The sequence below is a fragment of the Pieris napi genome, chromosome 21, assembly GCF_905475465.1.
Source record: "Pieris napi chromosome 21, ilPieNapi1.2, whole genome shotgun sequence".
Classification (NCBI taxonomy): domain Eukaryota; kingdom Metazoa; phylum Arthropoda; class Insecta; order Lepidoptera; family Pieridae; genus Pieris; species Pieris napi.
Window position 1 is genome coordinate 3261783 of NC_062254.1, and position 27303 is coordinate 3289085.

Sequence of the window (27303 nt, forward strand, 5' to 3'; positions counted from 1 at the left end):
TATTAAATGAATACAATTAGGCACGGATTAAACTTTTACCAATAGTACAATTATAGGAAAAATATAATTAAAATCAAATACCTAATCTATAAAACCGCAATCAGTCAAATCGGTAAGGGATTTCTGTCAGACAATTTTCTATTATATATTATCTGTATTATTTATAATCTTTATTCAACAATCTTCTATCCAACTCGTAACAATTATACATAGTTTCACCAAAATATACAGATCCCACAAAGATTCGTTGATATTTTCATTACAATCAATAGTTTCGTATTGATAGACAAATTTACGCCGCGGCACGATATATTATAAATTACATATATGTATTCTTACTAGCTGATCCGGCAAACGTCGTTTTGCCATGTATATCATTTATAATAAAAAATAGGGGTTGATCGTAGAGGTTAGGGAAAATTAGGGGTTGTATGTATTTTTAATGCTGTATTATAAAAAAGAATTTTAAAAAAAATTAGGGGTGGACTACACTTAACATTTAGGGGGATGAAAAATAAATGTTGTCCGATTCTCAGACATACCCAATATGCACACAAAATTTCATGAGAATCGGTCAAGCCGTTTCGGAGGAGTTTAACTACAAACACCGCGACACGAGAATTTTATATATTAGATAAAATTACCAACGGCTACTTTGATGAAAATATACCCAGAATAACCCATATTATAATAATAAACTTTATTCATAATGAAAGAAGAAAATAAATATATAAAGATGAAGGATTTGTATTATTGTCCATTTTAAAATAATTAACACAAAAACTACTGAAACGATTTTAAAGAATGAAAATAAATGTCGAGACGTGTGAAGCGGCTTCATTCCGCCAGTATCCTATATAAAACTACTTGAATTACTTTATTTAGCGATATTGCTGTCCATTAGTAGTAATAAAGGGGGCAGAGTAAGTTAGAATGGTAAAGGAAATACCTTAACCAGTATCGAACAACGTAGAAAAAACGTAGCTCTACTAGCAAGATACTACAAAATAATTAAATAGTTTACACTTTGTCAAAAACAAATAGTATCTAGTGAGATCACGCACATTTTAAAGCATAAAATGCATCCATAACTCAGGAATTTTTCGGTTTCGATTGCCGGTGAAACGGTGTTGTTTTGGCAAAAATATTGAATATACTTTCTTGGCCATGTCTCATACAGAAAGGGTTAAAGATGTTAAAATATTACGGTAAGTTGAGAGCAGTATAGAGCCTTCATACTACCTAATAGTTAGTGTTGTACCTATACCTGTTGTGTTAGAATTATTAACAAGATACAGAAACCTACTTACAACGAATTTAATATGAAAGTTTAGTTTAAGTACCCAGACCTTCAAATATTTGTATATCTCTTTTCCCTTGTCAATCAAGATGAAGAAAGTTGTTAGTTTTTATTCATCAGAGGTTAGTGACTTGAGTTCGAGACACCTGCGTGACAGGTTGCAAGTTTAAGGCTTTACAAAATACTAATAAACTTACTTGACTCTTTATAATCGTCCTCCGAAACAAAATCAAGTTCACTTTATCACAACACAACACTAAAATGTTACCAACCACATTCACAAAAAAGTGAAATAAGTTATTCCGCGAGTTTCAAACAATTACTCCGCCTCACGCATGTCACCTCCAACTCACATTCAAAACCAAACTAAACTTTAACGGGCCAATCGCCAACGGCCCCAACGGGACGCCAAAGTAAAGCGAGCAAACGTGGGAACTTTAAGCACGCGGCATGGCAGGGGGTGACCTCTATCGGGTGTTTGTGTCCTCTATGTTCTACAATGTAATGCTAGATGACGCTTTCGTCTATTTACTAATACGTTGATGATGTAAGTTCTATAGTAATCTTATAGATGTCGTCAAAGCAAAAAGGGGATTTTAATAATATGTACTTTAATTGATATTGAAATATTTTTTAAGTATGTATATTAAATATTATATATTTTTTAAAACATGAAACGTATAGTGTATATCCATATGTAACTCTTGGAAGGATTATTCACGAAAGTATAATTATTGAGGGCTTTGAATTATGATTATTCCTGCTATTCACTTAAAAATCTTTTGCCCATGTTTAATATAATCATTCAACATGTTTTAGAGCTCTTTCGCGGAGCTAAACTGAGATAGCTAAAGAATCTCAACTGTTGAGTTTCCTAAAATATTTTATTGTTTAACTTATTATTAGTTTATATGTATGAACAGCCTTATAATATTTATTTCTTATAGAAATTTATATTATAAATAAAAATAATAATCATTTTTATTTATTTATTTTCATCAAAACCAAACCAAGTCAGAATCATAACAAAATATATTATAATATGTATATATGTTATTCTTTAAATATTTGCTATAAGTAACACAGGTGATTTTTAAAACCCAGATTAACAACATTAAAAATATATTTTAAATAAATAGATAATTTTAGAAAAAATCTAATTGGACCCTACACAAAAATTTCAAAATGTCTTATTGTGTCATGTTAAATTACTTTTCATTTCGTTTAGAAGTATTAAAATAGTAATTGTACAAAGGGTCACAATAAAAATCAAAACATGCAAAAGAGACATGTAAACATTAGCATTTATTATACGATATGATTATAAAAAATAATTAACCATTGTTGGTTGCGTTAACATTTTATAGTTCTATTTTTATTCTTAAACATAAAAATTACAATTAACTTGTTTCACTTTCACTTTCGGATTCAGAACTACTACTTGATGGCCACATTGATCTAGTATCTTTTTCATTTGACACATCTTGAAGATATTTATTCTGAGCTTCTAAGACACTTTTACTATCAGTACATGCTGCATATGCATCTAATGCTTCAGAATTTAATTCTAAAAATGAATGTCCCCATGAGAATTTTGATAAATAAAACTTCGCCTCTTTTTTATGACCAGTTATAAACATAGCTGCCGCTAATGCTTCTACACAACTTAGCTGATATGGTTTCCCATAGTTAATAGGGTTTGCAGCTACTAAAAATGGCAGTAAGCGAGGATGTGGTGATTTCATTCGATTAAACGGGGTTTCATCTATTTTAGCCCATGAACAATCAATTACTGCTAACCCAAACTTTGAGATTATTTCTTTGTCATTAGGACTAACACATTGTGTACCTACTGGGGACAAAACGAGTCCTTGAAATCTTTGACCTAATTTAAGGTTTTTTATAAGGTTATGTCGTAAGAGTTTTCGACCGGAACATTTTTTTGGGTCGCAATGATTTAAATCCCACATACTGACAGTAAATTCTGCCTCCGTACCTTCATCACTTGAATTCTTGGAATCATCATCGCTATCTTCCGAAGAGTCGATAGTTAATTCTTGTATTGATTCTGCGTAGTCTCTTGGAACGTGATGGTTAGATCTTTTACCTCGCACAAACTTCTTGCCTGGCGCCATGTTAAGTTAATCACTTTTTCAAATGTTATTGGTTGTTAACGGAGATACTTTTGATCTAGAATATAAAATATTTTTACTAATTGTAAACCAAAAACTAAACGACTTGTATAACAATTGTTTATTGTTGTGGATTATTTAGAATGTAAATTATGACAAAGGACAATGTCAGCTGTCGTCTGTCAGTCACATTCAGCTGTAAAGTATTATATTATTGAGAGAGACACTGCGCTGACATTCGCCACAATCTCAATACAGTCTGTTACTAAGAACAAACAAAGGTATATTAAAAAAATAAAAATTATAGAAGTTATTGAATTTTAAAAATTAATAAAATAATATTTAATTATCAGATTATTTTAGGAGCCATATATGTTTTAGGAAGTTATAAGTATATACGTCTACTGGCAGTTAGTAAAAAAAATAGTAGACTTACAATGGTCTGTCAGTAATTTTTGTACATAGTATGTCCAAAACTGTCTTCTTGCTTAATTAGTTTTTTCTGATATTTTATATTTTTTGTGAGCACGTAAAAATAATTCAAAATTGATTTTACAAGAGGGCGAATGAGCAGCGCCTCTATGGCGGGTAAGCGTAAACGATTCTTAAAAAGCAAACAGTCTTATATTAATATTTCAAAGAACATAATAGTTAATAACATATTATCCTCAGGTGCCGCAATTATTCTATATAGATTATTATTTATATATAACATGTCTGAGAGAAAGATCTAGAAATAGTTCATCTTCCATACGTATTTACTATTTTTTATTCTTTTGCAGCAATTTCTCTATACGGCCATTTTGTAATGCATTCGGTCTCGTACCGATAACTTACTTTAGAATATAAAGTGATAGCGCAGTTAAGTTCGTCTTGGTAAAGGAAGTTTTTAATTTTCCTTTATTATTCAAGATACCTACGTAATACTGACTCACCTTTAACCATACATGGATGAAGGTTAAAACTGTCACCTATATGTTATAGTCTCATCTAGATTTTAGACGCTTAATTTGTCCTAGTTTAGTGAAATTACGGATACAAATCGTGTACAGGATTTGATTAATAGGTAGGTTGGTTTTTTCATATTTCAGAAATCATTATTTATTAAAAGGACGTAATTTTCTTTTCCAGTTGATTGACTGTAACTACTTATGCTAATAATTGTTTATGTATGCCCTTTGTTAGCTATGTATAAAGTACCGAAAGTACCTCCCATTGGGATAGATACATATTTGCGTCTGTTTCATTTATTTTAAGTGAAAAATTTATCTGCCAGCGGATAAGTCGTTGTCGTCAGTTTAAGGGATGAACTATAACTATAAACTAAAACTTTTCTTTAAAAACGTTATCTGTAGCTAATCTATATCAGCCTTTGTTATAGTCATTTTGTATGAATCAATTCTAATGAATGTATGAATAGCTAAGGTGGATTACCATCAGTTCAAACTGTAACTTTTTGTTCGTATCTAGTGATTATAAAAATCGATATTCCATATACACATGAAACATTATTGTAACAGTTGTTATAGGGCATAGACGGCTTTTAAGTTTAATTTTAAAAGGTGAGTTCGGACACGGTTATCCATGTCGGTTACGACTGTTTTTAATTCCATATTACAGTTTTCTGACTTGTTTAACCGGAAGCTATAGGCTGTAGTAAAAATATTTTTTTTGTAAAATAAACTTTTCAGACATTCTAGAAGACAGTTTATTTTCACAAATTTTTAATTAACGCGAGGTTTCAAGTTTTAAACTATTACGGACTCTACCTACAGTACCGTGCCAGGCAGAAATCTTTGTATTAAGAAGCTTGAATCTATAAGCCCGTTTCGACTGAAACGATTTATTTATGACTCGCGACATTTCAAAACTGCTGTGCGCAAGCCTCTACTTTAGAAAAATATTTTTAAAAAGCCCTTTTCTTATATTATAATAGAGTTGCCAACGATTTTGACTCGTTCTTTGTTTTTCTCGTTGCGTATGGGAATCATCCGGGCATTAAACGTAAATGAAAACGTCGTCATAGTCGTGGAATAGTGACGGATCTGACAAATAGTAAATTTTACAGGGCAGCCATTTCAAAATAATATAATCATGTTAGTTTTTGTCATAACTACTTTAATTCATATTCTGTTATTATGAAAATTGGCATACAACCAAATAAAAGGGTTTGTTTTGAAACAAAATAAAATAATAACATTAAATTACACAGTTTTCTAGAAAAATCACATTTCTATCAACTTCACCGACTGATTGATTTGAAATTTAAAACACATGGATTCTTTTCGTGTAGCTGTCACCGTAAAATTGTAAACACCGTTAGATTGTAATATATCTCGCGAGATTATAAACTGTCGAAAGATTGTGAACCTCAACGAACTGCTTACAATTTAAGGTATTATTATTCGGTAGTTATATGAAATTGTTGGGAAGTAAAATTAATCTGTAATTGACCAAAGAAGTTTGAATGATAACTAAGTTAGTGTAGTACAATCTACCGAATAATAATACGTTAAATTGTAAGAAGAACGCTGAGGTTCACAATCTTTCGACAGTTTATAATCTCGCGAGATAGATTACAATCTAACGGTGTTTACAATTTTACGTTAACATAGCCGTAATATTTAGTCAATGTAGTATCCAAATATGATAAAAAGTGGTTTTTTTTCAAATCCGTCATTGTTCTACGATCATGACGACATATTCATGGGACCTAAAACATGTTAGTACGAGATCCCGCTGCAGGATTGGTGCGCTCATCGACTATTTGTTTAAAACCAAATTTTTATGTTTATTTATAATTAAGAGAATATATATTTACTAGGGTGCCTATCAAAATTTGGCCGCCATTATTTTTAATTAAATTATTTTTAATTGATTTTTGGTAAAGAATTTCGTTCATTTATTATTTAAATAAAATAACGTCTACATCACGGTAATTAATATGAAGATTCTAAAAAATCACGGGTGCCGTTGCGCACATGGCCGCACCTCTTTGGCAGCCAGGTGTAAACAGGTATGATTTCGATAAATTTATACGTTTATAACCTATTTTTATTAATTATATGTCAAATTGAAGCTATTTTTTTTCTATTAATTATCATATAAAGTTTCTTAATTAAATCTGGCCGCAAATAAGGGCTACTGGCTGTTAAAGATAATAAATATTTAAGGTAGAGTGAAAGAGAGTTAGCGCGTAACATCATTTGTCAGACGAGGACAGCGTCGAACGTTATAGAGATTACGTTACGTTAATAGAGACGACTTATAAAAAATATGTAATTTTTTTCAAAATGACAAATTTAAAAATTGCAACAAAAAATTAATGTTGATTTGATATATCGACGGTCTAGTTAGCAATTTATTGAACATTTTGATGAAGCAATAATCCAATTACAAATTATTTGAATGATTCAAACTTAAATATTATATCTCTATTAGATATTAATGATATTAAATGGTTTTTTAAAATGATAATAAATTTTGAAGTCATTGTTTTTTTCGTACAAATAAAAGATTCTCTAAAATGGAGTTAGATAATTTGCTAATTAGAACGTCGATATTTAATATTATTTTAAAAAATAAAAAAATAAAACCAAGGTGACTTAAGTAAAAGAATTTTTTATTGCGAAAGTATTATTTAAAAAAATTATTAGATTTTGTTCAAGTAATTAATTGTCTGTTACATATTAATTAAACATTTAAGCAAATTAAAAACTTAAAAAATTAATCTTATAGTTCTTATATTTCCGTAACTCTTATTTAAAAATCTGAATCATCGGAGCTTTCTGTTGTACTATAATCGGAGCTATCACTTTTTGACGCATGCGCAATGGCTTAAAAGCGTCGCACAGCCGACAATCGCTGTCCTCGTCTGACAAATGATGTTACGCGCTAACTCTCTTTTACTCTACCTTAAATATTTATTATCTTTAACAGCCAGTAGCTCTTATTTGCGGCCAGATTTAACTAAGCAACTTTATATGATAATTAATAGAAAAAAAATAGCTTCAATTTGACATATAATTAATAAAAATAGGTTATAAACGTATAAATTTATCGAAATCATACCTGTTTACACCTGGCTGCCAAAGAGGTGCGGCCATGTGCGCAACGGCACCCGTGATTTTTTAGAATCTTCATATTAATTACCGTGATGTAGACGTTATTTTATTTAAATAATAAATGAACGAAATTTTTTACCAAAAATCAATTAAAAATAATTTAATTAAAAATAATGGCGGCCAAATTTTGATAGGCACCCTAGTAAATATATATTCTCTTAATTATAAATAAACATAAAAATTTGGTTTTAAACAAATAGTCGATGAGCGCAGCAATCCTGCAGCGGGATCTTAGACCATGTGTAAATTTACCTATATATTAAACATATTATTGGAAATACCCCTTAAAATAGAAGTACAAAAAGTTTAATACAAATTTACTGCTAAATACTGCTAAAAGCATATAAAAGTCTTTTTCCAATGGAAACTCGGTATAAACTGTGACTTACAAGCGAAAGGCCCCATCACTGGCTTTATAAGTTATATGGTGTATATAATATAACCATAGTGTGCGTGTGTGCGAGACCGACAATGGTCACAATAACTGTGATGACATCATACCCCCTGAAAAGCGTTAACGAAGAATTTCCAACCGTTATATACTACTCGACATGACCCACCCACTGATGTCTTCGGGCCAGTCAGTTCTTCCTCCAAAAATCGTTTCTCAAACAATGATAGGTAATAATAATAATAATTTATTTAAGCAGACAATCATAAGCCTATGTTTATTATTGCTAGCTACAATTTTCTCCTAAATATCTACTATATAAAAATAAGTCGGGTTTTCCTTCCTGACGCTATAACTCCAGAACGCACGAACCGATTTCCACGGTTTTGCATTCGTTGGAAACGTCTCGGGTTCCGTGAGTTTTATAGCAAAGAAAATTCAGGAAAAATTTCAACAGAAAAGCGGGATCACCAAACGAAATGTTACATAAAACGAAGCCATCTGGTGGCGAAACGGAGTTCGCCGAGTTTGCTAGTATTAGTATGTTATTGTGACATCCTATAATCATTTATAATTCGTATTATATATTTGACGCGGCACCTATATCCTAGATAGATACTATCTAGTATATACCTAATCACGGCTATTTATACTCAATTGTTTCTGTCACGCTTCACATGCACAGAGCCATACCTTGATAAACTGATTTGTCATTCAATTGCCGAGTTAGATGTTGGTATTGTCTTTGGGTAATTGTCATTGGAATACAAAAAAGCTAGGTAAAATCTTGTTTCGCTTGTTATTAGAAGAGACTGTTCCTAGACTGTTTATTTATTTATTTCGTAATCCTACAGCTATCAAAAATTATATATAATAAGAAACAATTACACAAAACATCTAGCCAAAGATAGAATACGTGTAATATTTACAAAATGGAAAAAACAATCAAAATTATTAAACATTATTCACTGTTTTATATATATTGTTTTAGGTGTTAAAAAGTGTTTGATATGATAAGCTTCAGAATTTTCTGGCAGTTTGATTTATTATACAAATAAGATTTGAAGTTTAATTTCGTTGTTAATAAAGAAATTGTTCGATAAAATTGCCTAAAGTAACATTACGTTTTATTTTTTATTTTCTGTGGCAATGACGTTTATAAAATATTCGGAAATACGTTAAAAACTATATAAAGTCTTAAACTGTGTGTTTCTTTACAGCTTGCTTCAACTACGAGAATTCGCCGAAACAAACAAATAAAGGCGACAAGAAGGATAATAATCTGAATATTATGGACGCTGGTAAGTGATTTAATTATTATTAATATTTATTTATTAACACTTCGTTGCATATACATTAATATAGTACAATTGACATAATTAAATAAAAAGGAGAGCAACTGGCGGCCTTATCGCTTTCGAGCGATCTCTTCCAGGCAACTACTGTGATAAAAAAATAAAAAAAAGTATTAAATTACATAAGATAGGCAAGAAGTGCAAAAATACATGTATTACATTTAGTTGTTTAGAAAAAGAAACTAAACAGGAACAAAAAACAAACTAAACTAATAAAGAATACATGAAAAAAATAATAATAATAAAAAGTGCACATGAATCAGTATAATTTAGTTTCAGAATTTAAATTAAGATCTATATATATTATATATAGATATGAGAAATCATATTAAAAGCTTACAACGGTGTACGTTCGCTTTTTAAATTACGGTTATAATTAATTCGATAAGATTTAGCACCGTCGCTTTTCGATTTGCTTTTAAATATTTTATTTTTGCTTTCAAATCACACGTTTAAATCATGACAATCAAACACTTATGAAAATATGTTAGAAAAAGTATATACACGTGTGAATATGACGTGAGAACTTAAGAAGGCGCTGCCCCAACCAAGTCCTGAACATATTTGAAAACAATATCTCACTACGGGTCATTCAAACAAATACTTAGAGATGGTTTATAAAAATAGACTAATAAAAGAAAAGGTATGGAAATTGTTAAATTGACGAATTTATGCCGAAGCCTCTGAAATCGTGTGTGTATCTGTAGCTTTAATCCCGACCCGTTACTGGGTTAGTAAACAGTAAACACAGTAGATATTGATACCGTTAAAATTTCTCTGCTGTTGATAAGATTGAAAAGTATGCGGGTAGACCAGATATTTCAATGTGGGTAAAAAATTTTATTCGCGCGTAACGCTGATCCTAAGTGAGCATATGAAGTTCATAGATATCTCATATCAGTGACCTAACTGTATTGAGGAATTCCATTAAGGAATTTAAAAAATATAATCGGTAAAAATACTCTCGGGGCAGGGGGTTATGTGGGAGTCGGGACTCGCAATCTTTGCATACCCACTAAAACCCCACTGCGCCGTCAATACTAACTCTAGACGGAAATTAGCATTTGCTTAGCATTAACTAACTTTGTCTCTCTCTCTCTTATTTGTCGGCATCGTTCTTTTTCAATTGTAGTAAAAACCCAAGGTCGGCGATATTGAATAAAGCTATTCGAGAAATGGGCTTCATATTATTAAACTAAACGAACGCCTATATCTTTGTAAATTATAGATTTAAGTGGGTATAAAACAAACTAACCGTGTGTGTAAATAGCATCGAAAGGAGTGTTCTATGTCTGAAATTTAAAGATAGACTAAAACTGGAAGAAATAAAAGACATGACGATGTTTAGACAATTTACTTCTAGTACAAGATTGAAATGGAAATGGGAATTATGAGAGAAGACAAAGAAAGCGACGGAATGGCATCCTCGCTATAACAAAAGAAAATGAGTAAGACAAATTGGTTATAGACAGTTGGGAAGATGATATACGTATATAAGAAGAGCAGCTGGCCCTATGTGGCTACGTAAAGCTAGACACCGAGAAGAGCGGAAGCTCTTAGAGCTCTTGCCTAAAGACAAGATCTCTAACAGAAATTAACCGGCTTGCCGATTAATTATTAGTGTTTAAGTACTTCACATTTTTATTTACTAGGATAAGTATTTTTCAGCAATAAAGGCTATTATTATTATTATATTTGATGTTGGTAGTTAAGGTGATTTTAAAACAATGTAGCTTAAGGTATAATTAAGTCGTAAATCCTACTGTCATTTGTGAAACAATTAAAACAGTGATCCAAGTTTATCAGTATCACATACTCATACGATCGATACGTTAGCTTGGTCTAGAAATATAATTATACCAACTACAGTAGGCTACACTAGCATAGATAATTACACCTACTGTTGAACTATCCGTACTAGTATTGTAATTAATTATTTTGATTAATTACATTGAAAAGGCGTTGAAGTAGGTTTTAGATATACTTAGCTTACACTATAGTAATACTGAGTAATACTAAGTATAATAAGACCGAAATAAGACTGATTTCTTTTGAAATTCTATTTTTAAATTAAATAAGGCTTAGTCACGAGAGCAGTGTTGGCTCCAACGCGTGACTCTCATCCCGGATGTGCTTTCTGTGCTTATTTAACGTTAGCACGAACGGTGAAGGAAAACATCGTGAGGAAACCGACTTGCCTTAGACCCAAAAAGTTGATGTTGTGTGTGTGATAGGAGGCTGATCATCTATATGCCTATTAGATTGACAAATGATCATGAAACAGATACAGAAATCTGTGGCCCAGACTCTTTTTTTAGGCTTAATCACACAATTAAATCTTCCATATAAGTTTTTGGTAACTAAATGGTAATTCTCTCAACTTTTATCTTCTAATTAGGCTACTGTTCTATGCAAAAGTCCATCCCGCACTTAATAAGGTAGTACCTTTACCTTATTAAGTGCGGGATGGATAAATATTTGTAAATAATACTCTATAAGCAAGGGTGACTAATGTATAGAAAGCAAACAGTGTGAAAGGGCTAGCGTACGTCGTAAAATAGCTTTCGTGTAATATTCCAATACATTTCGACACGCGACCGTCACGATCCCTTTTTTACACCCTTATTATGTCCAGGTAATAACAATAAATCAAAACCTAAACATTTAAGTGTCGTTAATTATAATATCTCCCCCCCCCCACTTCACTTTTTTTAAACATGTAAGACCAGTTGCAACCGATGCCTTTTCGAACCAATTCGACTTAGGGTCAAGAAGAGCGTACCAATACTTGAAAGGCCGGAAACGCACTTGCGAGCCCTCTGGCAATGTGGGTGTCGATAGGCTTAACATCAGATGACCTCCCTGCTCGTTTGCCTCCTGTTTTTGTTCTTTACAATTATTACAAATAGGTTTTATCTATTTGCGGTGCAAATACGTGTCATGAAACATTTAAGTGAACATTTCTATGGGATTGTGTTATTGAGTCACTTGACCTGAAGCAAGGTCGATCGATAGTGGAGCTTCAAGTGACAATAGATACAAGAACTTTTAATCATTGAATTATTTTCTTTTGAGCTTTAAGGCGATGATCAAAGCTGTGAAGAGAAAAAACTAATTATTTTCTAAAGCAAATAAACCGTTTCAAATAATAAACTCTATTGTGCGATATAATCTATGGCTCGAAATGAGAATTACGTTTTGTTAATTTAATTTATTTCGGCGAAGGACGTTAGTTTCGTTTTCGTCCCTGAACCTTTAACAAAACAACTTGACCTACTTAATTTAGTAAAAGTGTTCGTCACGATAATTATTTTAACATATTCGATTATACTAGTGTCTTCAACTGACTTTGACTTGAAGACAATGCGGCACCGGGAATAATACTAAACAAAACAAAGGCTCGAATCCAATGTCTAAAAACTTGTCGAGTAAATAAAATATTAGTACTTATTCTCATGAACTAACATTTATTTCACTCAATTTTATGAGATTTTTCTATTTTTCGAAGCGTAGTAAACCCTTATCACTTCACTGTCCTTTTCTAGATTAAATATTATAAATAATTGTAAATTTTCAATAAACGCATCATTTAATTAATTAAGACAAAAGACAGTATTATCTTTTGATTTTCCTATTTATACATAATTAAATATTTATAGCAGGAATATAATGTTCTTTAGTCTTTGAAAATACGTTTTAAATATTTTAATCGATTTAAAAGCTGATATCAGTTTAACAATGATGAGCTTTTTTTTTAATTTAATATCTTTAAATTTCCCGAAAGCTTTTTCATATCGAAACAAAAAAATTCATTTCACGTGTTCATCTTAGCAGTGCAAATGTGCTCAAGATTTTGATCAGTAATTTTTACAATTTGGGTCTACGCAACTCTATATATTATTACGTATATGTTTCAATAAATTATTTTTTCTGTTAGAAGTTATTTAATATGTTTATCAAAATTTATGAGTACGAATAAAACATTTTACAACGCGAAATAAATGTGCTATTGGGTTGGGTTTTTAATTAATGTTATTAGTTACACCCAATGAACTAGTTTCCTATGGGAAATACAGTAACCAACAAGGCGTGCTGTAATTGGTTCGAACGCGAAGTTTGATGCTTCAGTAAGTAAGCGCCTTGGAAACTATGAAGTCGCTTACAGAATTTCAGTGGTGTTCGCGTATTTAATGCTAAATTAAAATGTTTCGCGGAAAGCACAACCGCTCCAATAGTAAGTTATAGCTTTAAATATACACTTTTTCAGGATATTTTAAGGTGTTTAAAAGCAATGGATTTTGTAATTTAAATTTTTATAGTGACATATTGTGATTTTGAAAATCAAAAGATTAGTATTCTAGAAGGATTAAAATAATATTTGAAAGACATATTTTATCTACTTTAAATACCAGAAGCGATAAAAGTATCTATTTTCATTTAGGAATCAATTTATTACTACCAAATGTGCATTTGAAATAAGTTATCAATTTTTATTGTAGTTATGGTTCATTATTTTGACTATAATGGCTTACACATAAGATATATGTACTGCGGCGGGCTTTTTTGTAAGACTATTTAATATAAACATTTCCATCATGCATTACATATGTGTAACTCTAGCGGTTTTGGCAGCACGCGACAGAAGAGCTCGCAGATGGTAGCTTTTTTCCTACTTACTTGATATTTTGGACAATTCACACAATATCTTCATAAATTGAAGCCTATATGTTATTCTGATGTTATTCAGTAGTTTTTACGAGAAAGAGTAACAAACATCCATCCATACTTACAAACTTTCGCGTTTATAATAGTTTTAGTAGGATAACTCATTTATAACTAAAATAGTCAGAGAAGTTAAACAGTTTCCTATTTTTATTAATTTGGTGCCAGAAAATTAGTACTAAATATTTAGGTATTTAGAATTTTACCGATTTAAGTAGTTACTTATTCAGTAGACAGATATCGATTAAATTTATTAGCGTTAACCTCAATACCTGAAAGTTATGTCAGAGGACGTTTGAAGAGACAACCTAATGGGGCATAACACAATTTTGTGTCTTTTTCGATAATAATTTTAAAATATGACTTTGACGTCTGTCAAACCTATTTCTTTACAATTTTTCAGTGCACTTCACATATACACACACACATATTGGTCTATGTTTTTCTTTTTATTCAATTGGTTTTAAGTGTTTATTTCTCTATTTCACATAGCTTATTTCAGCGCTATAACTATACATATTATAATTTTTGTTAGCAGCTTTTTAAGCGTTTAGATTGTTAGACATATTATCAGTCTAGGAATTAATGTAAGTGTGCTTAGTGTTATAGAATATTACATTTATCACATATTAGCAATCAGAAAATACTAGACTTAATAAAATAATAATATTACACCTTATTCTAAAATGTTCAGAGTTGACAGTTGTGACCTGGAACAAGAAATTCAGATGTTCAGGTCGCATCTGAAATGTTTCTTTGAAAATTTGTGTTATTTGTGAAACGTATTAATATGAAGGAGGGTGTAGTGAGAGCTGCAGGAAACTGCTGCTTCTTGCTTATAAATATTTAAAGAATATTGTCGGATAAGTGACATGGCCTGCTACTCGTGTATCCCGCAGGACCAAGAAATATTGTAGACTTTAATATATTCCTGATAGGCCAGGGGATCTCTTGGGAAACATAAATAACATAAATATATATATATATATTGTTTTGTAGTTTATCGGTATGTTTCATGTTCATAAAAAATATTTTTGCAGTAGCAATGCACCGACCGCAGTCTGCTTCATCACGTCAAGATGAAGAGCTAATGCAGAAGAGTACAAGAGCTCTTTCCTCAACTACTGACCCTCTAGAGAAGTTGAGGCTGATGTGCCTGTCACGTGGTGCTGTCGGCATTCTGGGCCTGGGAAGGTAAAATTTCTTTTAACTCTACTGCTGAAGAATAATATTGTGCAAGAAAGATTATATATATCCCGGTCTTAGTGTTTTTTTAATTGGAATCTCGTTAAGGGCCTTTAAAGCTCAGCTCGGGCTATTTTGGTGACCGTAGCTCGACAGAACTGGCGTTTTTCCGCGACTAGGGCAAGGGCGTCTCCTACGAGACTCGAACCTCAGCTAAGGCCGTCGCGTGGTGGTCAATCGCATGTAGGGACGGAAGCTCACTGAAGCGAAGTACTAACCAAAGGCGGTATTTTATTCTAATCTGATTTTTGACTTTGATTCTGTCCGGAAGGGGTTAATAATTGATGCTTTTACGCATGGGTTGGGATGATGTTTAGCCTTGCCGAAGTGGTGTGTTGACGCCAACCTCATCCATTGGGCTATGGTAGGGAGCTCCAGGTCTTGGTGTGATCGACATTTCTCACGTAGTTGGGGGCGCACCAGTTCCGAAGTTCTGCGCGCGAAGACTACGCTAGAGTAGATTATGCACGTATACAAGCCTTGTACAAAGTCACCTCATGTCTAAGGGACATGTGACTCCTTTTGTTCAGTAGGAAATAGAGGCGAGAGAAAACAAGAGGCCATCTTACAAACGGCGGGTATGTGCTTACGGAAGTATATGCCGCTGTTGAGCGTGATTCCCAGATATTTGACGGACCTTTGCCATGTTATGCTCGTGCAGGGTTACCTCTTATTTGCAGTGGGGTTGCCATTGCCAAGAGAACTGCGACGCTCTTCTCGGGATTTATTTGGAAGCTCCATTTCCGAAACCATTCGCCTAGCGACGTGCTTGCGTTTTGGAGTCAGTCCACGATGACACCTCTGTGGGTGGTATAGATAGCGGAGTCATCGGCATAGAGGGCTAGCTCTACATTGGGAGCTCTAGGGATGTCGCCGGTGATCAGTGCGACCAGGAGGGGCACGTATACTGAACCTTGAGGGACTCCGGCCCTAATGGGTCGAGGGGACGAATAAATCTCAGGTTCAAATTGAGAATATATATGATATGCTTGTAACGACACCTAGAAGCTACGGTACAGCAATGACACCCAATGTATGACACCCTGAAGAAGGATATATGCAACATCGATCTTAGACCTTGACTTTAGATCCTCTTTGGAGCAATAGAACAATACCCCTCCTTCCTTCCAGGCTTTATAGCATGCAATGACCGAATGAACGAAAGTAAAGTACAGCTGGTTAAGTCAAGAAATTATCGTATTTAACCTCTTTTTATCTCTTTGACAAATAGACGAATGGTTTGTTAAAATAGTGTAGTAACACTATTGACATGTATGAATTTGCAAAGGACTGTTGTAGAAATTACCATCCGTATCACTATGTGGAACCAGTTGCCCACTGAAGTATTTCCGAGCCAATTCGACTTAGTGTCGTTCTAGAAAAGAGCGTACCAATTCTTAAAAGGCCGGCATCGTAGTTGCAATAGGCAATGAGAGTGCCTATGGGCGGCGGTTTCACATAACATCAGGTGAGCCTCCTTCCCGTTTGCCTCCTATTACATAAAAAAAAAAAACATCAGATGAACCCCCTGCCCGCTTGCCTCCTGTTATATAATACAAAATATTTCCAACCTTTATTAAAGAATTACTTGTAACATATTTTCTAAATTTAGAGTATTCCGTCGTATGGACGATGATGGCAGCAAGCAGTTGAATAAAGATGAATTTATCAACGGTATCAGAAAGTCGGGTGTTGAATTATCAAACGAGGTAGGTGCTAATAGATCATATCTAATACTATATTTTCATCTTCTTTATATTAAAATGGTAAAAGCTATTGAAAATTATGACTATAGAAGATTTCTATTGTTATGTAAAGATAACGTAGTGTTTGAAATAACACTATTCTGGTTAATTGAAATTACGGAGAGAATATAGTGTTTTCAATATTAAAAAATAATAATAAACAGATTGCAGAGTTATGGGCACATTCTGGTAATACAAGAAGAACGGGCGTAATATGTAGTTCTGAGAAAACGTTGGCAAGAGATTCGTATTTGCTACAAGTTACAAGTACACGAGAATATCTCACTACTAAATTTTTGCCTATACTTGTCTTAACTAAACTGGCAATATACAAAGCCATTAAAAAATGTAAGATGTTATTGTCATGTTTTAAAAGGTTGCCATGGTATCAGCCAGGGTTACATCCACATTTTATAATCAGGCTTAGTATGCAAATTATTTGGTTTTCGTTCGATATATACACGCCTTAGTCACCTATTATTTACGCAGGATGCAGAGGAATTATTCGAGCGATTCGATACGGACAAGAGTGGTTCTGTCAGCTTGGACGAGTTTCTCATGAAAATAAGGGTTGGTAAATGTTTTTATTATATGATAATGTAAGACAAAATCGCCTGCACAAATCTATTGATTATTCCAGCGTTGCTTTACATTATGACCTTGATGTTTAGTATGTTATTATTATCACATATCATATAGGTACAAGACGAGTGTGGAGGGTGTGGTTGAGACTGCTAGACCTTTTTGTACGTTGCATTACATTATTGAGTTTTCTTAACGCGCGCGTTATTTCAAAAATATTATGTAGTACCACACATTTTGTATTGCGACAGTGTGTAGCGTACAATTGGTAGCGCCGGTCGTATTTCCCGCGCGCTATAAAATATTAGCTACTGATTATGTTTAATTTCCTTAACCGCAACATATGCAACACCTAAAAGTACTTACGTTAGCGGTTATTAGAAGGATTATATTACTCTTGATTTTTGAATGACGTTGAAAATAATCGGCCTTACTACGGAGAGCCAATTCCACTATACTTCTAAGCGAACAAGAAAGAGATTTGTCAGTGTTTGTCTCCTACTTTTGTGAAGTCGTGAAATTATATAAAAATAATTCTTAATATTTTATTGTAGTCGTAATATTTGGAGTCGGGTTCTTGAAAGTCCTTTTATAATAAGGGTATACACACAAAAATCATAACTACGTGATTTAATCTATGGTTATCAATACACATTACAATATAAGTACATACAAAATACATTCTAATTACGGGACTATTTATTCGAATACTAAATACAGTTAGTCTTCGGTTAATTAATTTGTTGTGAGCAGTGTTGGCCTAGTGGCTTCAGTGTGCGACTCTCATCCCTGAGGTCGTAGGTTCGATCCCCGGCTGTGCACCAATGGACTTTCTTTCTATGTGCGCATTTAACATTCGCTCGAACGGTAAAGGAAGACATCGTGAGGAAACCGAAATGTCTTAGACCCAAAAAGTCGACGGCGTGTGGAAGGCACTGGAGGCTGATCACCTACTTGCCTATTCAATTGAAAAATGATCATGAGACAGATTTAGAAATCTAGGCAGACCTAAAGAGGTTGTAGCGCCACTGATTTTTTTTTTAAATTAATTTCTTAACGTTTGCAGCCGCCGATGTCAGAATCCCGCCGAGCTATTATTGAGCAAGCATTTAAGAAACTGGACAAGTCTGGTGACGGATTGATCACGGTTGCCGATATTCGCAATGTTTATTCTGTGAATTCACATCCAAGGTAGTGATTTTACGGTTTTAACTAGGTATAAATAATAAATGTATCATTATAATTAATTATCAATTTATTTTTCGTGAGTTTGGCGTAGTAGGTATTTGGATTCGTTTCTCGCACACACAAACACAAACGCACACGCAGAAATGTGCCATTCGTTGTTATATCAACTTTTTCCAAGCAAAATTACTTTATCAAATTAATGTTTGAAATATTTTAATGTTATGAAGACATGCTGACACAGAAAGAGGAATATAAATTTAAAAATAAATTTTTTACTACATTTTAGATATATGAGCGGGGAAGAGACAGCTGATCAAGTTTTGACCAAGTTCCTCGGTAATTTTGAAACTGAAGGCACCGCGGATGGCAGAGTGAGTTTTATAATTTGTTTTTAATGTCAAAAGCAAAGGTTTGGAAGTCATACTATGTTTTAAAGTCTACCTTCGACACATTTAAGGGTGCGTCCACATCTGGCGAATGTGCAGCTTGCGAGTCGTTTGCGAGCTGCGCGCGTGCAGTCACGGCAATGGTTATGTGCGCCTCTTTAGCGCAACTCATGTAAGGCTCGTATAAGGCGCGCGCGCGGCGCGCGTATTACGCGCACTCAATTCGACGTGGGTTCCGCCCACGTCGAATTGAGTGCGCCGCGCTCAGACGCGAGCCGAGAGCGCCCGCGCGCTGATTTCGTACGGCGCTTAGGTTGCGCGCGGACGCGGACGGCGCGGCGCAGGAGCGGCGCTCGAACAAAAATGCACGCGCGCAGCTCGGAAAACTGCTCGCGAGATGCACTTTCGCGGCATATTCGCCAGATGTGGACGCACCTTTAGATATATAACCATAAATTGATTACAATATTTTGAGTGGTTTTCGAGTGGTGTACCTACAGCAAATCCTGTATATATGTGTACTCGCGTATATATAAGACATTATTTATTTATAGAATATCACGCATATTCTATTAAACGGGAATTCAATGTCTTTTTGTATATTCTTCTATTTCTGCCGTTGTACGATTTATTGTTGTTTCAGGTAACGCTTGAAGAGTTTATGAACTACTACAGTGCTATCGGCGTCTCTATTGATAACGATTGCTATTTTGACCTCATGATGCGTCAAGCTTACAAGTTGTAAGCTTTTCTCTTTCCTTTTATACTGTTATGATAGAGAGAAATTCAAACCTATACGTATAAAGCTTAATATTTGTAATGTGTGTAGTAATATATAACAGTGATTTTTTTCGTAAGTTGTTTTAATTTATACCAATGGTTAATAATTTGTTTGACATTCGCGGTTTGAATTTTTAAATCGATGATTTTTATACCGTAATAAAATTCGAGTTTGTAGCTTACAAATTTGTTTATAGATACGTATAGATGTATACATTTTATAAGCACCTTTCGTAATAAGTTAACTAATAACAATTGTATTTTATTAAATTATGTTTGTGTGATAACTTCAATAAAGATTTTAATTTTAAATTTGTTTTTTAATATTTTTATACGTAACTTGGTAATTGGAACCTGTTTTATTATTATGAATGGTTGCAATTCAGCGTGCAAACACATTAGAAACCATGTACTAAACTGATTTAAAATTACTTTTGTCATATGTTTGCCGAATAAATACATAAACATATCCTATATGTATTTAACATAAGAGCAAGGACTATCGAGCGTAGACAATATTGTTGTGGAGAAATAAGTAAGTCTTGATATTTTTATTTTGAGCCAATGAGATATGGTGTAAGAATGGAATCGCGTTGCATCACTAAATAGTATAAAACAAAGTCGCTTTCTCCGTCCCTATATCCCTATGTATGCTTAAATCTTTAAAACTACGCAATGGATTTTGTTGCGGTTTTTTTAATAGAAAATGATAACTATAAAAATAAATGATTGAAGAGGAAGGTTTATATGTATAATAACATCCATTAAATACTGGAGAAATAAAGTTATTTTTGAGGTTTCTAATATGATGTCGAAAATAGATACAATTTTTCCGCGTACATTGCAAACGCAGGCTGATTTATCAAAATATCCAAATTTAACGCGTGCGGGCCACGGGCAATAATGAATATATCAAAACTACTGGATCGATTTTAATAATTTTTTCAGTGACATAGGCTATATATTTTATACCCGTGCGAAGCCGGGCGGGTCATAATTTTTATATAAATGCCAAATAAATGAAAAATTTTGCAATGTTTGATAGCTTCCCCTCAGTCGGAAAAGGCAGGTTGATCTCATGAACTACGAGTTCAATTTACATTTATCTTTGGATAGTTTACCGAGTAAAAATTTACTTACACGTTTTAATTTACAAGTTAATTTAACCCAAGACGGATTTCGAGATTGAGTTTTTATTTAGATTAATATAAATCATCAAAGTAGTCTAAAGTACGTCTGTAGTTTACTGCCTTTCTTACGGTAGTCATCATCATCAATCATGGATATATGACTCGAACACAAACGGAAAAATAACAACCTGTCAACAAGGAATGGAACGTAGTGTACTCAATTTAAAACTATAGGACAAGAATATAAGTACAGCCCTGCGATTCTGTAACTCACTTCACGAAGTCACACAGCGGTTTTCGCATCGGCGGTCTCTCTCAAATCAGTCGTGAAGCAGTCATTTTATGATTTGGCATTCTGATAAACAATAAAGTACAAGCTCCCACCTTTTCAGAATGCCAAATCATAAAATGACTGCTTCACGACTGATTTGAGAGCGACTGCCGATGCGAAAACCGCTGTGTGAGTTCGTGAAGTCAGTTACAGAATCGCAGGGCAGAAATAAGAAACAAAACAAAAGTTATTGATGCACTATCCCAATGCAAAAAACATGGAAATGGGCGGGCCATACCGCTCTCATAAAAGCAGATGGACAAAGTGGAGAGGGCCACCAGGAAAAAGAAAGAGAGATCGCCCTCTTTCACTGCGGGCTGATAGGCTTTAGGAAGTTGGTGGAGAAGATTGGGAGAAAAATGCTCAAGACAGAAAGAGAGAGAAATTGAGCCAATTGGAGGAAGGCTACACTCTTAAGAGGTCCTTGATTGAATTATTATTATTATTAATTATTAAGTCTATAGTTACAGTTTACGTTAGGCAAAAGATAAATTCTGTGGCTTTAGCTGTGGTTTCCGTTTTATTAGTACTAAGAAAGTTACATTATCTAAGCATTACCGTTATCTATAATCTATGGTTCTGTTTATAGTCGACGGCTTCTCAATGCTTGTCATCATTTGTATTATTTCCTAGCGATTTTGTTATCAATCATTTTACACATGAATCTATACGTAAAAACTAATAAAAATAAAATGATAAATTAAAACTACGAGTAGGTTTCACGTAAGTTGTTATTCTCATTTCACAAGTAATGTTTTGTAACGGTTTTAAGTATAATCTTGATTTACACTTAATTATTATTCATAATTCTTATATGGACAGAAATTTTCCCGAAAAATCATAGTATCCGGGGGATTCTGAACTTTTAAATAGGTATACTTTACGTATAGAAACGCTGCTATGCCATGCCAAGATTAATTCCTGCTGGCTTCCGGCTATAGAATTCCGTATTATAAAAATCCCTAAATTGGATTAGTTGTCGCCCCTACCCGGCAGGAGATAATAAGTTCCCTTTCTGGGAAAGGTCATACACTCCATGTATAAAGCTTCTGCCACGGATCTGGCGGATCACGTAGATTGTAGGCTCATAGGATCTTGAACTATTGTATGAGTGATTCATTATGTTTTTAGGCTTTTGGTTATAGGGCTAATTTTAGTTTTAATACTAATATAGAAATAATAAATCACGAATTTTTATCAAACTCTTATTTACTTGAGTAACCTTTCCCTCGTGATTGTTATTTTCAACTCTTGGTGATTTGAAATTTATCTCTAGTCCCTTGAGTTTCAAACTATCAAGAGTCGACTGTATTTAAATTGTAATATGTTTTATACACTAGCCAACCAAATACTGTCTATATATATTTAATTGCCTTATCATATTTTTTTGTTTAGAAATTTCAAGATGTGTCGCACGGTCCACGCAGTCTTACAAACCGTAATATGCGGTATCCAAATGCTCGTTCGTGTCTTTATGACCATCATATTAATGATAGAGAACTTGATACGGATGATCCTGCAGACACTGTACAACTTCATATCATTTCTGCTTCAAATGATTTCGTTGATACCAATATGTGCAGTGTTCATGTTGACAGCGAGACTCAAATGTTTCATGTGCGGGGGAGGAGGACCGTGCCCAGTCAACAGAGGAGGCGCCTGCGATTGTATCATGTCTGCTTTAGCTATCATCATCCTGTTCTTCATCTTCCGGGCCACCGGAGTCCTTGACAAAATCTTCTATAGTATAGGCTATATAAAGACAAAGAGTACAGAACTTAGATTCGTTCCTACCCCCGGAGATATAACTGAATGTTCACGAAATGATACAGATTACACTGATACAGATGAAATAACAGATGCTCCATGGCTGACTATGGAATCCACGGTTTTTTATGATGTAGTTACTATAGCTACATCCACAGTCGAAGTAAAGCCACTGGAAGAAGATGTAAATGATATACCTGAACCGAAGCCCCAACCGGAAACACCAACGCCAACAAATTACTATCTTATGATCAAAAAATTGATGCGAGCCCAGACACCTACAATGAGCAAAAATTGGACTACCATTATATCCTATATTGAAGAATGAGCTTGCTTTGGAATTTTATGTTTGTGATAATTTACCCTATTTTGTCTCCATAATTAAAACCTAAGGCATAAAGTACGTCTATTTGCTACACCCTTTCCTCATTGATAGCTTTATCTAGCTAATCTGTTAATTATAAAAAAAGGGTGCGTGTACTTATGTACGCGCGTAAGAAGTTATACTTCTTTGGCATTATTAAAAATCGTTTTTGATTGCATGCAAATAATTAATTACAATTAAATAATCAAAGACTGGAAAAGGAGTCAATACAGTTCAGTTTACATTCGAAAAATTAAATAAATATTTATTATTATTCTATTAAATTGTGTAACATAAATTCTATTATCATTCGAATGTTGTTTTTAAATTATGTCCAATGCCGTAGCATGTTAATTTTACTGTTAATTTTGTGTCACGGTGCGCGCGCATCGTAAAATTTCACTTTCATAAATTTTTCATAACGCGCCTAAAGAAGTATACTTAACTTCAAAAAAATGTCGCAGTCTTTATTTGCAACATATAAGATTTCTACTGGAAACATTGTCTACATATAAATTTAAATGATCATAGTGCTACTTTTACAGAATTAAACGAATCAAATGTCTTTTCACTAAATAAATTAAATATAATGGTAGGGGAGCCCAAGAGGGGATTTCGGGATTTACTAAAGCGCGGCAGATTAATATATAGGGGGATACCTTGTACCCGGTTAAGTACCTCCACAAAATATGAGGCCCATATATAAGGCCGCCCGTGAAGGAGACAGGATCAGATTAGTAAAAAAAAATTGACCATCAGAAATTCCCGAGCGCGTCAGATTAAGGTAGGGTGAGTTAATTACATCCTAAAAAGTGTATATTCCACTAATCTGACAATTTGAGAGTGACGGAAAAAAAGGGGAGGGCAACAAAGTTGTAAAAAAAACCGTCATCTCGACATTCTCGAGCGTAGCTAATTTTTTTTTTATTTTGAAGGAAATAATTCAAGAATAATGAAAAATATATAATCTGACGATTTCCGCAAGCCGAAATAATAAAAAAAACGTCGATAAAGTTAAATGCGTGCAGCTGCGTGATGCCTACATTTCCTTTAACCGATCGGAATCTACTAAACGGCGTTCTAAATATTTCCCTCAAAATTACATTTCCTGTGAATTTGAACCGATTCGGACCGATAGATTTTGAGAAATTTTGAAAAATCTTAAAAAAATAAGAAATATTTTTTTTTAAAGTGGTTTCTTTATTGATCAACTTCAAAAACTAATCCGCCTTTGAGCTTGAAAAACCACGTCGATCGCCACCAAGCTCGTCAAAAGCGGTTGATTAGTTCGAGAGATATCGTGAACGAAAGAAACCCGAAAAAGTGTTTTTTCGGGATTACTCCGAAATTTATGGTTCTATCAATTAAAATTACTTATGATGATGATAAAACTGCGTCGAATACCGCCAACCGCGTGAAAATTGTTTGATCCATTCAAAAGTTATTGCGGTTTGAAAATTCCAAAAATAGTGTTCTATGAAAATTCTATCAGACTTTCGAGCTGGGAGAGCTCAAATGCATAGACATGTTATTTCTTTGAACTCAGCGAGCTCAAAATATCAATTTTAAGCGCCCAGGAATGGAAGTAGCGGGAAGTTGCAGGAATGGCCCTTTCGGTGAACCGTTTTTCTAAATTTTTTTTGTCAGATCAGGCGAATCCCTCTAGATAATCGTCAGATTATGAGACAGTACGTTTAGAACATAAAGATGAACCACATATATCTTAATCTGACGCGCTTGAGTATTTCAAAATTGCGATTTTTTTTTGCATATTATGAAAATGGCCGTGGGTTTGCGTCACATCGAAATCGTCAGATTAATGAATGAGAGCTTTTTTTTGGTGCACTTAACACTCCCTTAGAAAATCTGACGCGCTCGATAATTTTTTTTTTTTTTTCATTTTCAACCCTTAAATACAACCACCCGCATCATGCAAACGATCAGATTAACATACGTACATTATTAAAAATACGTAGGGCATAGATGCTATCAATATCTGACGCGCTCGAGGATGTCCATGCAACAGTTTTTTTTACATATTTAACTATCTATAGCCGCTTCCCCCACCGATGAAAAGGAATTTATCATATAACATTTTTTTCTTCTTTTTATCTAAGCTTTGCATTCCAAAAGGTCTCTACGACGCTCGAGTAAATCCCCATTTAGCATCGTGGGCTCCCCTACCATAAAGGAACTTGGGCTAAATATCAAACGTAGAATGAGATAAAATAATATGTAGATAAAAGATATCTAAGCATACTCTTTGGAAAACGTTTTAAGAAACACCAGATTGACAATGTCTTGTTTCATTCAGTGCATTTTAGCATATATGTTACGGATTTAAAAAATGTAAAAAATAATGAAAATTAGAAAGTAAAAAAGAAAGTGAAAAAAATTGAAAAATATGGAATAATAAAAAATATAACAAAAAAATAGGATGTGCTATACTATATACATGCCAATAGTCTGTACACTGCAGATGATATCAAGAGTTATTATTGCATGTTTGTTCGCGGTTGAGGACTTGATTCGTATGTGCATTCACACGGTACATAGCTACATATCCATAGTTTTGCAGTGTTGTTCTTTACTCCCAATGTGCTTGGCCTTCTGTTGTATAAAACAGTGTTACACATCAGGAATCTGCTCTGCTGGATGTTCGCCGAGATCTAGTTCAATCATTTGTGGATACGGGGCCATGGTATTCCTCATTCTTTTGGTTGTTCTCCTCATATTCTATTTCACAGATTGGTTTGAGAATTTCTTCGTAAATGTCGGCATTAACCCGTGTACTTTATTTCGTAAATTTAAATCCGACGCTTGCCAGCTCATTCACGGCGTCGCGTTGAACCGATCATACTCTGATGACGTTATGAATACGACAATCAAACATAATATTACAGAACGCACAATTAAGATATATCTAGATAAATATAGAGAAATGCAATCTGAAGACGATGATTACTTCTATGATAGCACCAGAACTTCAATACAGGAGTTAGTGAACGAAATCAAGATTCTCAACAAATCTGAATGTATTGAGAGAGTAACTCCGAAATTTCGAAAGCCTAAATCAACTCACACTTTACCTGTGATTGAAAATTCTACAAAAAATGATTTATATAATGATATAAATCTCCTTGATTATCATGCTAGCGTTTTAATGAAGAAGCTTAAACGATATAGAGTTCTAGAAAGAGCTCTTAGCAAGGAACTACATTTTAATAGAACTTCATAACTCCACATCCACCCATTCCACTGATTAGAAGTTAGATGTTATGTCCAAAATAAAAAAAAATGAAATTGTTGTTTCTAATAAAATTTAAGACATGATAAAAGTGTTTTATTAAAAATTATGATAATCTGTTTATTTACACTAAAACAATGTATTATTTATTTTTTACTATTCACTGTCTTAAATAAGGTTAATCATTGTATTGAGAGTAAATCCCATCTTAAGAGTAAGTGCCTCATCCATTTCCTTTCAATGTTGTCTGTTATTGGTTTGGTGCAGCGCTTTCTATGAAAAAAGCTTAGGTACTAAGCATAAAGGGAAAATAAATAGTATAAATTGCCAATCAAATTGTTGAGGTGGGCAGGTGGCACAGGCATACTCACAGACAAACAGTGAACTCTACGAACGACACTCTGGGACGGTCACTAGTTTGGGAAAAGGACTGTGCTAGGGCTGATCACGTAGATATCGCCGGATAATAAATAAAAGCCACGATTTAATATCTTCATAAACACAGACCGATTAC

The 27303-nt window shown here is 33.6% G+C and overlaps 3 protein-coding genes across 22 annotated transcripts in view; 1 reads left to right on the forward strand and 2 right to left on the reverse strand.

Moving 5' to 3' along the window:
- LOC125060323 (protocadherin-like wing polarity protein stan) overlaps positions 1-1682 on the reverse strand; it is a 189922-nt gene extending 188240 nt beyond the window's left edge. For 8 of the 11 annotated variants that reach the window (XR_007118830.1, XR_007118829.1, XR_007118828.1 and 5 more), the window contains exon 1: positions 1498-1682. The gene's annotated coding sequence lies outside the window, so the exon portion shown is untranslated. The remainder of the gene's footprint in view (positions 1-1497) is intronic. The other 3 variants (XM_047665182.1, XM_047665185.1, XM_047665181.1) reach the window with 1 other exon arrangement.
- LOC125060328 (calcyphosin-like protein) overlaps positions 1-20262 on the forward strand; it is a 49208-nt gene extending 28946 nt beyond the window's left edge. Inside the window, exons 1-8 of one of the 10 annotated variants that reach the window (XM_047665196.1) lie at positions 3881-4020; positions 9168-9248; positions 15068-15218; positions 16882-16978; positions 17504-17584; positions 18663-18787; positions 19071-19155; positions 19814-20262. In XM_047665196.1, the coding sequence (XP_047521152.1) occupies positions 3999-4020; positions 9168-9248; positions 15068-15218; positions 16882-16978; positions 17504-17584; positions 18663-18787; positions 19071-19155; positions 19814-19915 (744 nt within the window). In that variant the 5' untranslated portion in view covers positions 3881-3998 and the 3' untranslated portion in view covers positions 19916-20262. Of the gene's footprint in view, positions 1-3880; positions 4021-4367; positions 4499-4975; positions 4995-9167; positions 9249-13410; positions 13537-15064; positions 15219-16881; positions 16979-17503; positions 17585-18662; positions 18788-19070; positions 19156-19813 lie in introns of those variants that run through there. The other 9 variants (XM_047665195.1, XM_047665202.1, XM_047665200.1 and 6 more) reach the window with 9 other exon arrangements.
- LOC125060329 (18S rRNA aminocarboxypropyltransferase) lies at positions 2587-3587 on the reverse strand. Its single transcript, XM_047665204.1, has one exon. It carries the CDS (start codon positions 3433-3435, stop codon positions 2701-2703), a length of 735 nt encoding a protein of 244 aa, XP_047521160.1. The 5' UTR covers positions 3436-3587; the 3' UTR covers positions 2587-2700.
- Positions 20263-27303: the final 7041 nt, after the last annotated feature.